Below are 18,055 nucleotides of genomic sequence, written 5' to 3'. Positions count from 1 at the left end.
TAACACTGACAAGGAAGGATAGGATGATGGGACGTCTGTTAAGACATCAGAGCCTTCCGTAGTACTAGAGGGGCCTGTAGTTAATGAAAACTGTAGGAAATGACAGCCATTTGAATATATCCAATAAGTAATTGAGGACATTGTGTGCAAGTGCTACTCTGAGGTGAAAAGCATGGCACAGAAGAGGAATTCTTGAACTTTGGCCATTGTTGGCTATTTTGCTGACAAAATAGCAAAACTCATCTACTACTTACAGTGTCTCATTTCCCAGTGTAATTGTATCTATGTTACCTGATTTAGCTACAGCTGCTCATTTTACTGTTGTTGGTGTTGTCTCGCCACCTCTTTTCAAGACATTCATGCAACTGATTTCCAAGTCTTTTGCTATCTCTGACAGACTTAACAATATCATCTGCAGACTACAAGATTTTTATTCATTCTACAAGATTTTAATTTATTCTTCCTGAACTGTAATTCCCTTTCCAAATTTATCGTGGTTTCCTTTCTGCTTGCTCCGTATACTTCAAGGAGAGACTGTGACCTGTCTTGCTTTCATCTTAGCTGCTGCATTCTTTTCAAGGCCTGTGACTCTTATAACTACAGTCTGGTTTCAGTACAAGTAGTAGGTAATTTTAGCTCTGTATTTTATCCCTACTACCTTCAGAACTTCAGTGACTGTATTCCAGTTAATGTTGTCAAAAGCCTTCTCTGTTTTATTTATTTATTTGTTTATTCATCATATGGTGCACATTGTGATACATTTATATTTATGTAACAATAGAGTTAACACAGTTTGTATTATGTACCCAACTTAGTTACAAGTTGACATCCAAGTATCTGATATATTCGGTTGCCTCATTTGTTGCTGCAAGGAAATCTGTAAGGGTCCTTCTTAGGCTCAATTTGGATAGTCTTCCTCTGAGTCAGGTTGTTTGGTTTTCAACTAAGCACTTAAAATTTGGAAATGATGTATTTCCCCATTTATGGAGGGCATTGGCACTTCTGTCATGACAATTGTGTGTTTAATTTAATGCCATCCACACTTTCCATGATTGGTTGAAAGCAGGGAGCTTCTCTGTGATCATTAAACATTTGATATTGTTGTGGACTGTGCTCTTGTCAGTGTTCTAGGCATTGTGAACATCAAAGTTTTGAGTTTATCAGTTCCTCAGCAGTGATTAGTGCTGCTCTTATTTATGTCGGTTGTCTACAATCCAGGTCAGTGTCTTTGTGTATGGGTAGCTGAGGGTTATTATTGAACTTGTGGCACTCCCATTGGGGGAAGGGGTGACTGTGTGGTAGACATGGGACCCAAGCTATTGCAGCTCCTACTTCTTTTCCAGTTCTGCAAATCTCTCTCCTCCAACTTTACTTTCTTCTCTTACACTCTTGCTCATAGTGGGAGCCTTTGATGTCGAACCAGCTCATTCCTTCCTTAACTGATGTAATATTTGGTCCCCTTCTGTGTTTCACCTCCATTACCCAATTTTTTCTATAATGTGGAGAAATTGGGGAAAAATGCCTTAAATAGTGCCTACTGCATGCAATGTTCAAGGTCAAATGTGCACAATATCTGTTTAAGCTCTTACAAACCCTTGAAAGTTAATATGGTAGCCAATCCAATGTGGTGAGCTCATTATGTATGCTTTTGGTTGAGTGTCGTGACAACACAGGGATCACATTGCTGATGATTGAGATACTGGCTCCTTACAAGTGCCAAGGACTAGATAACAAACTCTTGGAACATCAGAACTGCCTGCAACAACCATTGTCCCAGGTGACCTTTATTATGGATAAGTGACACCCATGACGAGAGTCCTTAATTGGACTAGGTGGGATCAGTTACCTTTCTAATCTGGCCATCTTGTTCAGGCAGGTGTAGAAATTTCAATTTAGTGGTCTCCCAGTGCTTAGCCATGTCAAGAGAAAGAAGATAGCACCCACTAATGAACAGAGTACTACTCCTGAAATGGGAATGAGGGTGCAGCAGAAAAAGAAGCAAACTGCCTAAAAAGCAGTTAAAGCAGAGGAACAGAGAGATGGCAGAGGCAGCAGGCAAATAGGCAGCTCCAGGATCCTGGTGACCCAGCATGTGGCAGGAGATGCACCCAACCCCAACCATGTAGCCCCACCCTGAAGGTTGTTCAAAATGTTATATGTGAGGCTAAAAGCAACTTTCATAGAGAAAACAGGGAACCTGTACAGTTGTCTATGTGTCATCGCCAACATTAGAGACCAAGAATTTGGAAGACCATGCTTAACATGGAAAACTAGGAGACAAAATTTGACCAGCATATGACTAACTGTCACTAAGGCTTCACAAATACTGTGTTGAAGAACAGACACTGAAATGTCATGGGGTCTTTAGGTCTTTGAAATAGATCAGTCCTAATTTGTGCCCTGGGTACCAACCAAGGGAGGGTGTGCGAGAAAGCACAGGGAGTACATTCTAAGTAGGGTAGATAGAGGTCCTGACAGAGACCACAGGTACAAAGTAGAATAAACTAGGCAAGCTGCTTTCTTACCATCTTGTTCACGGAAGGCGCAGCTCGTAAGTGTAGGCTCTGGGCTGTCAGTGTTTCCTGGTGGCTGGTGAAAGCAGGTCCTGCCCTTGCAAGCTGTCTTCCATGCCTGTTTGAGATGGCAAGAAAGCGGCCTGTGTAGCTTGTCCTACTTTGTATTTATGGTGTTGCACAATTCCCACCATTAACTACGGTATTAGCTATTATCTTAGAAATTGGTTTTAGCCTTCAGCACTGTTTCTTTTTCCTATAGATACTTGCACATGCAACGAATAACAAATATATTGGTTCAATCGACCTGGCAACATTAGTAGGGGATATTAAGTGAACAACCTTACCATGTAGCATTTGTTCATATAGATGTTTTATATATTGACTGTATTCTCAGAATGGCAGTACCATGACTAAGAACGTTAGGTTCACCTGTGAGGATTAATGTAATAGTTTTGTGATTATTGAGTCTGCAAATAATCTTTATACAATAGCACAAAATTGCAACACAGTTCATAATGATCTTCCAGTAAGAATATGTAGATTGCACTTGAAGATACAGCTGTAAACTGTGAAACCAGTAGTGTAGTAATTTAAACCAAGTTTCAATAACTGTCAGTGGTGTTTTCATTCATCATGACCTTCAGCAGCTGTGGCTGCCATGCATATAAAATTGTTTGTGACTGTTAGTGTTATTTGTTTATGTACTTACTGGCTACATTAAATCAGTCGTCACCTGCAGCTGATTTTGAAAATGAAATATATCAGATCTATATTTACTGCATATCTATTTTATTGAAATCACTCATTTTGCTCCATTTAACTTCTACTCATCCATGATTTATGGTAGTTTATGTATTTATCTCTTAATAAAGGGCAATCAATGCAGAAGATAAGAAAGAGGGAGAAAAAAGACAGTATAGTTTATTAAGGGATGCAACCCATTTAAAAAGGAGTCATCCCAACTCAGGTAAGGAGAATCTTAGTGTGTTTCCAAATGGTCATGCTCTTTCAATAGTGGTACAGAACTGGTATGAAGATACATGACAGCTGTTGACAAAAGATATCAAAGAAATTTCAGAAGATTATTCCTGAAAAGCTAAACAAAACTAAGGGTATTTAAGCAAATAAACAGGATAAATGTTAGTCATTGATGCTAATGTATCAGTCAATTATTTGAATAAGCCTTTGGCACTTACGAGTGAATCAACTCTAAAGAAAAATTCCTCATTTACAATCTTATGCTAGAAATAAATTTGGAAAAATTATAACTGTTCTGGAAACCAAATTAATATCCACTGTTCAAAACTACAGAATTCAAATATTCAAGTTGAGGCAGGAGTGGATCTGAAATCTATTGTAAACTCGAAGAAAAGTTACTTTTTATGAAAATCAGAGTTAGAAAAATGGAACTGTATCTCTTACCAGTGATTTCAACTGTTAATAAAATGCAACAGGTGTTTGAAGTTTTGATCTGTATGGCCAGAACAGCTAAGAAATTAGTTATGAAAAAGTTTGTTGTGAGTAGTCTGGATGCCAGGCATTGTAAGATATAATGTTGAAACCAACTGAATGACGCCAGGGAGAAAGAATCTATGTATCAGTTGGTGACAATGGTAATAAAGTTGAAATTCAAGAACATTTTATGTTGGCCATACGTAGAGAGGTTTATGAAATAAAGTTAATACCTACGACATGCAGTGGGAATTTCTAAGTTCTGTTAACAGAGACCAAAAAACTGTGATGTTTCAGCAAAATTGGGTGCGCACACACATGATGATTGGTACTGGCAGGCAAACTTTTACTGTGGCCAATGATACTGAGCCATTCATTTATCATCATGGTTGTTGTGCATGCAAACCCGCAGCAGAAGGGTGTCACGTGAATGAATGTAAAGTATGCCAAGGAGTGAATGAGCTTAAAGAAGCATTAATAATCAAATTTAATAGAGAGAAGATTGATCAGCTAACCTATAGATAGTTAACTCGAGTAGTCAAAAATAATCTTGACAGCGATCGCAAGAACATTGAGTTTCGTAATGCAAGTTGTGATATTTTGATTTGATGTTTCTTGCATAAGTTACATATCAAGATAAATTATTTTACCTTAGCTTCCTTCACAGTTTCGTTATAAGAGTATCGTAGTTCTTTAAAATATTGTTATATTTTTAATTTCATTCATCAAGAGCTCATTTTTTAATTACTTCATTAACATGACAAATTTTGTTTCTATGGAAAAGTACAAATCAAATTTATTTGGACATCAGTAAAATCAGACAGAGATCAATCTGCAACACCAACAGTGTAATCACCCAATGAATGTACTGTAAACTGGAAATTCCAGAGATTCCAATGATACCCTTGTTAAATTAAAGAGTAAAGCTGGTCAATAAAACATACTGAGACTGACTTGTGGCCATCCTGATAAAATTAGTTTCAACAATTGCTGTTTCTCCAGCAGTCAGCGCCTGCTCCCGCTATCTTTGAAACCATTTTCATTAGAAAGAACATGTTTTAAACCATATACAAACTAAAATTGGTTTCCCAATGTGAGCATATATTGCCCTAAGAGTTATAAAATGAAGGTACAGCAGAAATATGCACTTGCTGGCATTCAAATTGTGACATTAGTTTGTCTCTGGGAAAAGGAAGATCTAAAGTCCTAATGAATAGAAAGTTAGCTTGAATCAGAAAAAGGAAAAAACCCTTTTTTTAGTTTCAAAAAAGGAAAGGACACAAAGAATCCAATAATAGAGACAGCATACTGTATTTTGTGCCTTGGTGTACCAGTCGACCATAAAACTCATCTTTCACTTCGTCTTCATCACCATTTGTAGCTGCCTACACATACTAAGTGTGATTTCGAAGAAGTGGGCCTTCATTCTCACAGTGGTTTAGCATGCACTCTTTAAATTGCAGATTGCAAACTGCCATATTGAGAAGCTCATGAGACTACCTCCATTTCAGTGTTCAGGTGTACAGTAACATTTATTTATGTTTGGTTTATGTTAGATTTCAGTACATTACATTACGTGAGTTTCATTGCACGGTGTAATATTTCACAAATTCTGCTGTGCGTGACAAATGTTGAAGCAGGAAATGACACACAGTTTTGTATTGCCTTCCTTACAACAAAACTGAGGAGCTAAACACGTAAACACAGAACTGAAACAAGGTGGGAAATCAGTAGTGCAACAGAAGCTGAAACTGTACTTGAAACTTGAAAGCAGCTGCCATCTGGTTTCTCCACTGCTAAGCACAGTCTTCCAACACAGCCACTTACCCAGAAGTCGAGCATAGTGAAGAGTTAATTGGAACATGATATAGAATGTTTTAGAGAGATGTGAGAAGGCACATGAAAAACTATGTGAGAGAAAGAAGTCAAAAGAATAAGAAAAACAAAACAGAAATGCTCTTAGGGTAGACTTCATTTTTATCGGTTTGAAAGTATGTAAGCAATCAAAGATGTCTTGAAAGATTTGCATAATTCAAGAGGTCAATCAGAAACACAGGCAGTTAATGAAAATAATGGATTTTTGGAAATGCTGCTTCTTGAGATGTGTAGAGTCATTCAAACTAAAAACAAAGGAGACAACTGAAGATAATTTTGTTTCAGTGGAAACATTGAAAGCTGGAGAAAACTGTTTAAACATGTATAAAAAAATTATTTTGCAAAGTATCATTTGCAGTATGTTGAGAGGAAAACAGTTTCACAGTTGTTTTTCTCCACAGGAAAGCTAACGGACAAATGCACCTACAGACTTACTAGCTGCCTCTTTCTAATGTCCAAGATCGAGAGAGAGAGAGAGAGAGAGAGAGAGAGAGAGAGATTTCAGTCAGGAACAAAACGAGCTGGTCTTAGTAGTTGTTATACAACACATTCGCCATCTTGTAAGTAGTGAGTGAAAGTATTGAATTAAACAGTGAGAAGTAGCTACCATAAAGTGCATTAAAACAAGGAGGCCTTGGGCCTGTGAACAGAAATTTGTACATTTATTTCACAAGTAATTATGGGGAGACAGGTGTGGATGGCATGGAAGGTGACTGAGGGCTTCCCTTTTGAAAGACTGCAGGAGAACCTTGGCTCTATTTGCTGTATAGGGGCATTGCCTTGTCATTGAACTGAATGATCCCACAGGTGGATATGCCCTGGTTATTTTGATTTAATTGCCTTGTGAAGGGCGGTCACTGTTAGTATTGTTGCGTATTCACTGTTGCCCCATTTTGTAGGAAGTTAATAAGCAGGGAGCAATTTTGGTCAAAGAAGATGATGAGCATAACCTTTCCCACATGTGTGGATGGCCTTGGATTTTTTGAGTGGTGGTAACCCTGCATGCTTTAATTGGAGACGTTGTCATTCTGACCTCCTGGGTTTGAAGTTATGACACCATGTCTCATCTCCAGTGACCACTCGTGATGGACCCATCCTTAGCATAGAGCTTCAGATGGTCAAGGGAGAGCATTATTCAACATGCTTCCTGTGCTAGTTGAAGACTGAGGCACACATTGTGTGCACATTTGAAATTTCATTCGGTCCTTAATGATGGCATGAACATGTCCTTCGCCAAATTCAACCTTTGTGGCAATGGCTGCTATCATGAAATGCAGTTCTTGAGTTATGGGCATACTCCAGTTGGATAATGGCATCAGTAATGCGGTGTGGTATTCCAGACCATGCATCATTGGCCGACAATATCTGTCCTCTGAATCACTTATCACTCCCTTAATCTTGCAATGGGCGTGTAGCCTCTATACCCTTCCTTGCCATTATTTGATGAATTCCTGTTCCTTGCACTCCTTGCTGTCCAGAAATGCATTACAGATCTTTTTTTATCTCCTTTTGAAGCTTTTAATTCGCTGTTTTCAGCATGACTGAGAGCAATGGTGCTTGATCAGTTTTCACTTGGGTGTGTGCCTGTGTACCATCTTATTGATTCTGTTTCACTCAAAGTCCATATTAACCATCCTCATTGGTACCTTGAGGAATATGTACCAGCTGCTGCTACATCATCATCCAAGAGACTTTATCAGCATAATGGGAAGTGAAGAATAAGACTTGTTCATGCATGTATGTGGATATTACTGTTTTGAATAAGTATTCCCCAGTTCAAAAGCTGCCCATTTTGCTCACCGTTTGAGATAGTATCAAATGCGATTTCACTTAGGTTTATGACAACAATTGTGATGTTGTGAGTACTAGTTTGATTTAAATTAACTTTTTACATATCACTTCAATTTGTAATATGGCGAGGCTAAATAATATCAATGACACCTGGAAATTCCATTCTTCAGGCACGCATTGAAGCAGCAGTATTTCATTTTCCGATATTTTGGTTCTTAACCGTATATCCGTTCAGTCACTGACTCTCCTTGAAGCAACCAAAATATCAGAAAATGTAATGCTGCTATCCTGGATCCATGTTCAAAAGGTGATGGAATGTATTATCAGCCAAGAAAACTTCAATAAAAACCTAGGAATTGTTGAAAAAATATCTTAAAAGGTGTAACATTATTATAGTCTTGTAACTTTCTTTTATGCAGGTTTGTTAAATTTTGGAAAAAGAAGTATCCCCCCCCCCCTCTCTCTCTCTCTCTCTCTCTCTCTCTCTCTCTCTCTTTCTCTTTCTGGAAGGATCCACTACAGCTAATTCAAATCACTTGCCATTTACTCACATGCCAAATAAAAATGAAACTGGAAAATTAGTTGTTCTTTCTTCTTGTTATCTTACAGCAAAAGTATGTAATTGTGTTCTTTATTTAGTTTGTGGAAGGAATCAAGTGTTTGATCTTGATAACTTCTTTAGTCCATGATTTACAGATTGTAGTTGATATATTTGTGTGACATTATATTCAATTAAAAGTTAAATTTATCAGTTATTTGTCAATCTGAAAATAATCTCCAAATGGTGCCTCCAAAAATTTTGTAGACCTTAATTGGGAAAATACTGCGTAGAGCTAGTATATGTGGTTTGCTTGGTTAATATTTTATTTATAAATTATCCTGGTGTCAATTCATTACATTTTTCGAATTTATTAATTCTTAGAGTGACGAGGATAAAGCAAATTTTGAGAAGCTAATCAATGCCATAAAAGGTAGTCGAAAAGGAAAGACGCTGGGAGTATTTCCAAAAGAAAACTATCCAGGTCCTTTTATGGATGCATGGAGAAATGCCTTGAAAAAAGAACAGTTTGATACTGTAAGTATTGCTCTAATCAAATTAATTTTTTCCTCTCTCTTGTGTTTACAGATTACTGAAATACTGTTGAGAAGATTGTGTATTTATTGTGTAGTTTTGTTTGTTTGTAAATAGATAAGTGTGTATGAGGGGGAGAGGTAAAGTTCGTATTACAAGCATTTGGTTATCATGTCTTACCCTCATTTGCTTCTTTGTGCTCCCTTTAAAACTAATAAGTACTGTTGCAATGTGCTTTACAGAAATCACATTTAATCCTTTTATTGTGTTGTGTTAAGCAAGCATTGCATTGATTGTCAGAAAGTAACACATTAAGATTTCGTAAGGGCGACTATCCTGGAATCCAGTACCACTTAATAAATTAGAATTAATAGCTTCCAGAGGCAACAAAGATTTGATTTTCAAAATTTCACATTATTATTAACAGAACTTAAAAATTTAAAATCCTATTGTATTCTGCTTAGCAAGATGTAAAACACTGTTTTAAAAATTTAACACAATAAGACTACAAATATTACAGCGAGAAACGGTTTGACTTGAGAGAGAGAGAGAGAGAGAGAGAGAGAGAGAGAGAGAGAGTAATTGACAGCTCGCAGATACCCAGACTTTGTTCATCCAATATTTGAAAATGAGAGCACTTTGTGACTTCAAACTAACTTTACATGTAATTTCAAACCTTTATGAAACTTCTCTCACTTACAACCCCCACAAAATGATAGAATCAGAAAAGTGTTAATGCAAACATTTCTGCTGTTCATTTAGGAAAATTTCAGTATCAGACATGTTTAAATGTATTACTTCATTACTACCAACTCTGTTTGCAACACACTTCTCAAATGGTATTCATGTACAGGATGATCCACGAAGATATGCAAATATTTTAATACAGAAAAAAGTTCATATAAACATGGGTCCACAGATGTTTGGTTTCAGAGTTACGGCTAAAAAAAAGATTTTGCTTGAAATTTAACAACATCGCCAATATGAAGACATTTCCAAACTTTACTAGGTTAAAGTAAAGCACAATTTCCATTTATTTTGTTGGTATTGATCTGGTGAATCAAATGAAACATATCCCAGATGTGTACCTGTAGTAGTTTTCCAGAACATCCAGAGAAGCAAAGATTATTATACAAGTAATTTTTTTTTACTTTCCATTAAGAATGTAGAAACGTTTATGTCATTGGTGGCAACCGTTAGTAAGTTAAATACTAATTGGCAGTTACATAAATACGTTGTATTTACTGATGAGACACAGTTTACTCGAGATGGTATAAATCATTTACATAACGGGCATGCATGGCCTGAAGCAAACCCACATGCAACAGTGCAATGCAATTTCCAGCAGCGATTTAGCATAAATGTGTGGTGTGATATAATCAACACACTCTTTATTGGACTATTCATTTTCCCGACGTCTAATTGGCAAGACGTACTTACAATTCTTTCAAGAAGAAATGCCCCGCTTGCTCGAAGATGTTCCACTTGCTAAGCGATTGCAAATGTATTTTCAACATGATATTGTGCGTTCACATTTCACCAGCGCCGTTACTGCACATTTAAATGAACATTTTCCCCAGAAATGGATTGGTCGTGGTGCTACACGTCTGTGACCACCTAGATTGCCTGATTTAATACCAATAGAGTTTTGTATATGGGGATGGATGAAAGACATAGTTTATGAGGACAGAGTCAATACACGTGAGGCATTACTTGCTTGCATTATGAATGCAATAGACAAAATTGAGAAAAACCCTGTGAAACTGAAACAAGCAAAAAAATCTGTTCATACACATGCAGCTAAATGCATTGGACTTTATGGAGACATTTTTGAACATTTATTGTGAATGTATTGTGAAACTGTATGTACAATTTCCTTAACACTGAGCTTTTTTTCTTCTGGTTTAACATGAATTCATGTGTGCTATGGTATTAATAAAAGCAGATTATCTGACACAGTACAGTTTCAGTTAACGTTATCACCATTATTTTTCCAAAATGATATTCTTTACAACTTCCATTGAAAACTTTGTGCAATTGTCTGGAATTTAAAGAAACAAATTCGGTCAAGTAGTTAATAAATTGAAAATTTTACAAAATTACTTCTTTACTACTCTGGATGTTCTGGAAAACTACTGCAGTTACACATCAGGGACATGTTTTATTAGATTCACCAGATCAATAACAACAAAATTAATGGAAATCGTGCTTTACTTTAACCTTGTACAGTTTTTATCAGCTGTAACTCTGTAAGTAAATATTTGTTTTACTTATAGAATAGCTTATTAAAATATTTACATATCTTCATGAATCACTGTATGCCTCTGAATGTACCTGCAAAATTACATCATTGTATGAAACGTTGTTCAGGATATACAATGTCATAGACATTTAGATGTGTGAAAAATAAGCTTCTGCTAAAAATGGTGCACAGTAAAACTCAAATCAGGTATGATTTTTTAATTTACTATTTCTTTAGACTATTAACTATATTCACAATACATTTTGCAAACAGTATCTACATATATCACTGAATGTACCTGCAAAATTAAATCATTGTACGACATACAGTTCAAGAGAGATGACATCATAAACTTTGTGATATAAGAAAAAACTTGTATCCAAGGTTCTCAGGTGTCCAGCCGGATCCGTTCGTCGAAGTTCCACGATATTTTGGCGGATAACCGTTCCGCCATCATCAGGTGGTGCTGATGGAATGATCTGTCTGTGCTGTGTCCGTGGTATTTATGTCCGCGGGGTCCCGAGTCGTAGCCCGGCACGGGCGGCCGGCGGGGCGCCGCGCGGTGGGAGGGGTGGGGGAAGCTGCAGCCACGCCCGGTGGTAGACGCAGTCCATCTCCGTACGTCGTGGCGGAAGGATCTCGCGTCCGCTCCTGCCGTTGCTCTTTGATGGTGTTTAATAATGGTTTCCAGGCCTTGCTAAGTTGAAACCCGGTGTCCCTGTTGATGAGGTTATCTCTTACTCGAATTTCTATGGCCTCCTTGTAGATACTGTCCCAGTAGGCACTTGTGGCAGTCAGGATTTTTGTCTCTTCGAATTTTGCTGTGTGTCCGGTTTCAATGCAGTGTTCTGCTATGGCCAAATGGCATCGAGTAACAGATAACCTCATCAACAGGGACACCGGGTTTCAACTTAGCAAGGCCTGGAAACTGTTATTAAACACCATCAAAGAGCAACGGCACGAGCGGACGCGAGATCCTTCCGCCACGGCGGACGGAGATGGACTGTGCCTACCACCGGGCGTGGCTGCAGCTTCCCCCACCCCTCCCACGGCGCGGCGCCCCGCCGGCTGCCGGACATAAATACCATGGACACAGCGCAGACAGATCATTCCATCAGCACCACCTGATGATGGCGGAACGGTTATCCGCCGAAATATCGTGGAACTTCGACGAACGGATCCGGCTGGACACCCGAGAACCTTGTATACAGCACATTCGCCGGGAAAGCCTGAGATCTCATAAGAAAAAACTTGCTTTTGCTTAAAATGTATTGCAAATTACCCCGACTATATTCATCCAGTGTTTCATAATGGGAGCACTTAGCGACTTTCAACAAACTTTAAGTATAATTTCAAACTTTTTATATACTTTCTCTTGCTTATGTTCTTAATGTCATATATTTAATACACTAACTCATTTGTAAAGCAATCAGACGTTTGAAGCTGTTGTATACTTGGGAATTCGATTCTTTGAAGAGTTGGGGATTTACTGGTTTTACCCTAATCATGTTCACACCTCAAAGGACCTCACTCCATCTTTTGTAAACACATGCTTAATGAATACGAGACCCGTGCTGTTGCAGCACTCCTACTTTTCCATTATTGCAATCCTACACTGTGACTGATTCCCCCCCCCCCCCCTTCCCCCCTTCGCACTCTTTATGTTGCAAGATGGCATTCACATCTATCGCCGTGATGTGAAACTGTAGGAACCATCCTCCCATGCAATATTCTACGCTCCTTTGCCCCATTGGAGTGCTTTAAGTGTTTAAAATGTTGTTACATATCTTCTCTCTTTGCCCATGACCCTATCTGTATGAATTCCAGACAGCGACTGCTCAGAGACACAACCAACCACAAACTCACTTCAACTGCGGTGAGCATCATCCCGCTCATTCACCATTTTGCCCTGATAAAAAAATGGAAGGAAAAAATCTTACAATATAGGACTACTTCTGATATTTCAAAGCCAAAAATAAGTAAAAATGCTTGGTCTTGGACCACTTGACAGCTAAGTATCAGTGGTATGGTTAAGGTTCTGTTGTAGTGAGGGTAAGTGCGCTCTCACCTCTGTCAGTGTTAGTCATTCGCAGCCATCCTGATACACCCATTCATGTTTTGTGTGTGTGTGTGTGGGGGGGGGGGGGGGCTCAGACTTCCACTGCCCTGTTGTCAGAGTCCAGCCAGCAGCTAAAGGAAGTACAGGCTGAGTGGCACAGAGCTACCTGTTTACTGTATATTCCAGACTGTCGACCCAGGCAATCCCTACCTAAAACTAAGCCGACCACAAGAAAGTATCCTAAGTCAAAACAAATACAGTGTCTTTTGTCATGCCTCCTACTGCCTCCCTTCTTTCTCCACCATTGCCAAACTTTTGCTTGTTGACACCTTTTCTCCTCAAAAGATGGTGCAAGCAGTAACTGAAATCTTATCTATTCTTTTGACTTCTTTCGGTCACTCACAGTGAGCCATATAGATGTCCTGCAATGAAATTTTAAAGCTACTATCACTTCATGCAGCAGTATGTATTGTTCTTCGGGACACGCTGTTCCCTTAAACCCATATCCTCTCCTTTCCAATTATTCTGTACTGTTTACCTCGAAGAGCATCAGACAAATTCTGTTTGTTGGTACTTGTGTAGGTCTTCAGTGAACAAGTACTGTCCGAATTCATGTAGGGGGTGTGGTTGTTTACATTTGGTTCTCTCCTGATGTTTATCCTGTGTGACACGTGTGTCCCTCCTGGTAGGGAGAGGGCATACTACCTTGCTTAGTCAGCTGGCTTTGCCTTTCCTCTTAATGAAACAGTCATGCTCCAACTTCAAGCTATAAGTGGTAAGTATCGGTGTTCCCTTACACTTCTATGCTGTGATCTATAATTACTGATTAACAGTGGTCCCGAACACTTTAACATGATGCACGGAACTTATTAGGCCATTAATTTCTGTATGTAGCCTCAGCTTTTTTTTTTCCTGTCCAATGTACAGTACACATTTATCTCTGAGGTAGTGATTACTTTCTGACTGTTGTCACCTTGTCAGGTAGACATCCAGCAGAATGTCGTTCATGATGTGCTCTGAAGAAAGCTGGATGGTACATTTTTAACACAACTCTAACTTTTGGTGCTACCCCCAAGGAAATATTAATGACATCCTGTGGGGTATGTCTGTCACAGTACTAGAGGCCACAGAGTTGATGATTCTGTTTTCCTTGGGATCCAAAAACTCATGAGAGGTGGACAAAATGTTGCTATGGCTGTTTTAAGATTGCAGATGAGTGCTCCTGCATCATAGTGTCACCCATCAGTAACTGTAACACTTTTAAAAAATTTTATGCGCAAGTGTTTTTTTGCAGTGTCACAAGAAGGAATGCTAGTAATGATACATATGTCATAAGCATGCATTGTCCTTTGTAGGTATGGGCCAAGTTGCACTGTATTTCTCTCCGATATTTGTCAAATGGTGCCCTGAATCTCTGTGGAAGGGGCTGTTTGCATTTATTTTATTGTTTGTGTTCAGCACTTCGATAAACCTCTACATCTGACAACTGCCACCATAGCCACCACCAAAATTCGAAAAATGCGTTACTGTTGGTTTATGAAGTATGTATCCCACCATTTACAGTTTCCTGCAATGTAGACCATTTTTTAAAAGTCCCTAAAGTGTAAAATAGGGATTTTCCTGTAGTAATGAGTAAGAGGAGATAGAAATGATAACTGTTTAAATATATTACTATAACACCATAGTAAAAGATTTTAAATGAGAAGCTTCCTCTTGCTATACAGTCTTAAGTGGGTGCACATCATTTATTTCCTTCCATCCCTTGCTACCAGGTAGAATTTTAGAGGAGGTCCAAAGAAGAGTGATGCATTTCATCATTAGTTGATTTAGTAGGTGTCAAAGTGTTTATGGAGATACTCATCAAACTCTTAGTGGTAAAGACTGCATTGTGCATCATGGAGAGGTTTACTGTCAAAATTTTCCAAGCAGATTCCAGCAACATACTTCTGCATCACAAATGTATATGATGAAATGTGCAAGGTGTTTGAAAGAAATTCAAACTTACACAGTGGCATTCTTTCCATGCACCCTTCTGAAGGGTGGGAAGTTGTAGTGCTACTTAAAATACTCTGCCTACTCACCTTAAGATGGTTTGCAGGGTATAGATGTACAAATCCCAAAATTTGTTGTATTTCTTTTCCTCATTATCATAATTTTGTGCTGTTCATCTATATATATCAAGCATATATTTGCCAGGGAGGAATAAAAATTGTTATTTTAGAAATTTCTAATCATTTTGCAGGTTGATGTCAGTGCTGCAGTGGCATATATAATGGCTCCAAAGGAAGACTCAGAACTAGTTACCATGAAGAAGGCTTGTCTTGTGTCCGTTGATGTTTTCAATAAGTACCTGAAAGATCAAATTATGGAAATCATTGATTCTGACAAGGTTTGTATATGCATGCTATTTATTGGAATGTCTTTTATCTTATCATTGACTGCAGTAAATGATATATGTCTGTCAAATAAGTATTGGTATATGATTTTTTGAAAGTCATAACAATTGTAGAGAGATATTATTATTGTAGTCCTCTTTTCTTTCAGAAAGTGAAGCATTCAAAACTTGCTGAGGGTGTGGAAGCAGCAATTACAGACAAGAAGTATGTCACTGGTGTCGACACTAGTCAAGTGGATATGTGCTATCCTGCCATTATTCAGAGTGGTGGCAATTACAACCTGAAGTTCAGTGTTGTCAGTGATAAAAACACACTGCATTTTGGTGCAATTGTTTGTTCCTTGGGAGCACGGTATCGCAGTTACTGTTCAAATATTGTGCGGACTTTGCTTGTCAATCCAAGTGAAACTGTACAGGTATGTTCTACTGTAGTAGGTGTGAATATTGAAAGTAGAAATGACAGAATGTTTTCATAACCTGTAAATGTTAATTATAGTGCAGAACAGTTCAAATAGATAAATTTCCTTTATTGACTTTAGTCAGTACCAACAGATATGGGGGAGAAGTGCCTTTTTCTAGATTTTAAGCAAACAGTGTGAAATTGAACCAGTAGTAGAAGAGAGAACAGACTGGATGACTGACTGAGAGAGGTGCCAGCAAAATCATAAAAGAACTTGAGAATACAACAGTGTAATTTCAAATTCTAAGAGCATTTACAATGCTGACAGTGGGAAAGCTACTCAACCATTATTGATAAATATGATGGTGTTGGGAGAAAACAATGGTGTGGCCAATAAAATGTAAATAGAAGAAAAAGTTAGTGAGGTTTGTAGATGGTTATCTTAAATATGTAAAATTAAAAATAATGTATTTACTCAGTGGAAAACCCAAGAGGATAGATGGAACATAAAGCATGAAATGGAAAAAAGGAGAAAATGGAGTAAACTGTACTTGTTAAGGTAAGACTTCCCTCAACCTGAATGATGCTTTACATGGATTTAGTGGGCAAGGCCTGACTGAAGATAACGTGTGGTTGCTTCCCTGCAACCTTTGAACTGTTCAACGAGTGAGTTATGAGAGGCTGAATGGTGGATGTATAGCAGTTGGGTGAAGAAGTAGATACTTTAACCTAAATAGTCCTTAAATATAATTTCTTAAATTTTTATTCTATTATTTTGTCATCATTAGGTATTAAAACACAGAAACAGATTTTGCAATAATTACACATGTAGTTTAGTCACAATAGGCCTTTCTACTGGAAGGATTGCAGGATAATATGACTAAATTTTCAACCAATTTTACAACACAATAGAATTTGCATGGAAAGACATAAAACATGATACGTGGAGAGCTATATCGCGCTTGAGGCATTTAATGGTAGTTTTTTTCTTCCACATTCTGCATTGCAGTTTTTTTATCCTGTATTGGTGAGTCACAAATACAATCTTCTTTTGCATCATAACATATTCAGTTTTATTTGCTTTGTTATGTTGTCCTTGTTGTCCTTTACTTTGGACAATCCTCTTATTTTCTTCAGGAATGGTGCCTAGATGTGAGATCATTCATTGGCCTCTCATTACATGTGTACAGATTCCAAGCATTCTGTTCAGCAACACCGCTTAGATGTGCTGTTATAGGAAAATACCCCTTTTTTCCTCTTATGAATATTCTGTATAAGGATATACTTTGATCTGTGTGATCTACTCCAATATAATTATTATATGCTTGGAACAGCCTTGGTTGAGGCACTGCAACTTTGTTTCTTCTCCCTGGAGAATCGGCCTACTTGTCTCCGTGGCAGAGCTTGGTCATATTGGCGACCAGAGTAACAACATTGTTATGATTCCAGATGGAGATTGATATTCATAAAGCAAAACAAAAATAATTAACATGTAGATTTATTTCCATGTCTGGGTGGATTTTTACCTGTATTTTTACTTGAACAGGGCTCATGTGTTCCTCTTTCCTCCTCCTTGATTTTTTTCTGGTGGAGACAAAATGCAGCTTTTAAGTTTTCTGTCCTGACGGATTGTTCCTGAAGCTTCATTGCCTCTTTTCTTGAGATCTTAAAGAAGCCGAATATTGGTAAACAGTTGTCCTAGAAAAATCAGTATGGAACATTTTGCAGCAGGTGATAGGCATATGTAAAATATAACTCCATACAGCAGATCCTTGCCCTCATACTTTTTGATGCAGGTTCCAGCTTCCTGATAAGGTTCCAAACATATTAGAGTTTACTGATATAACAAAAGTATGATCACAGAAGCAGAAACGGAAACAGATGTCAAAAGCCAATTTTAGCAGAAGCGGATGCAGAAGTAGAGGTGCAAATATTAAGGAAAAAAAATTACAGTTCTTTTCAAAATTTATCATTGTCATATGATATTTAATGAAATGTAGTTTTGCTTCTTTTTCACAATGCAGTCTGTTTCAGTGTTCTTTGCATGAGGGCTATTCAGAAAGTGGGGAAAGTTTTGGCATTAAAAAAAAACTACATACAAGAAATACATTTTGTTAATACATATGAAAGAGTGACTGACTTACTACTTTTCCACATAGTCACCAAACACATTGAGGCATTTATCATAGCGGTGGACAAGATCTGAAATACCTTCGTCGTAAAATTCTGCCGCCTGAGACTTCAGCCAGTGAG

At 37.9% G+C, this 18,055-nt stretch overlaps 1 protein-coding gene across 2 annotated transcripts in view; it reads left to right on the top strand.

The window, feature by feature from the left end:
• Positions 1 to 18,055, top strand: part of LOC126195743 (FACT complex subunit spt16) — a 136,945-nt gene that overhangs the window by 21,355 nt on the left and 97,535 nt on the right. For both annotated transcript variants that reach the window (XM_049934373.1, XM_049934380.1), the window contains exons 4-6: positions 8,557 to 8,709; positions 15,250 to 15,396; positions 15,552 to 15,818. In XM_049934373.1, the coding sequence (XP_049790330.1) occupies positions 8,557 to 8,709; positions 15,250 to 15,396; positions 15,552 to 15,818 (567 nt within the window). The remainder of the gene's footprint in view (positions 1 to 8,556; positions 8,710 to 15,249; positions 15,397 to 15,551; positions 15,819 to 18,055) is intronic.

Source organism: Schistocerca nitens, chromosome 1 (assembly GCF_023898315.1).
Source record: "Schistocerca nitens isolate TAMUIC-IGC-003100 chromosome 1, iqSchNite1.1, whole genome shotgun sequence".
Classification (NCBI taxonomy): Eukaryota; Metazoa; Arthropoda; class Insecta; order Orthoptera; family Acrididae; genus Schistocerca; species Schistocerca nitens.
Note: the sequence above shows the minus strand (reverse complement) of the source record. Positions and strands in the feature narration are given on the sequence as shown.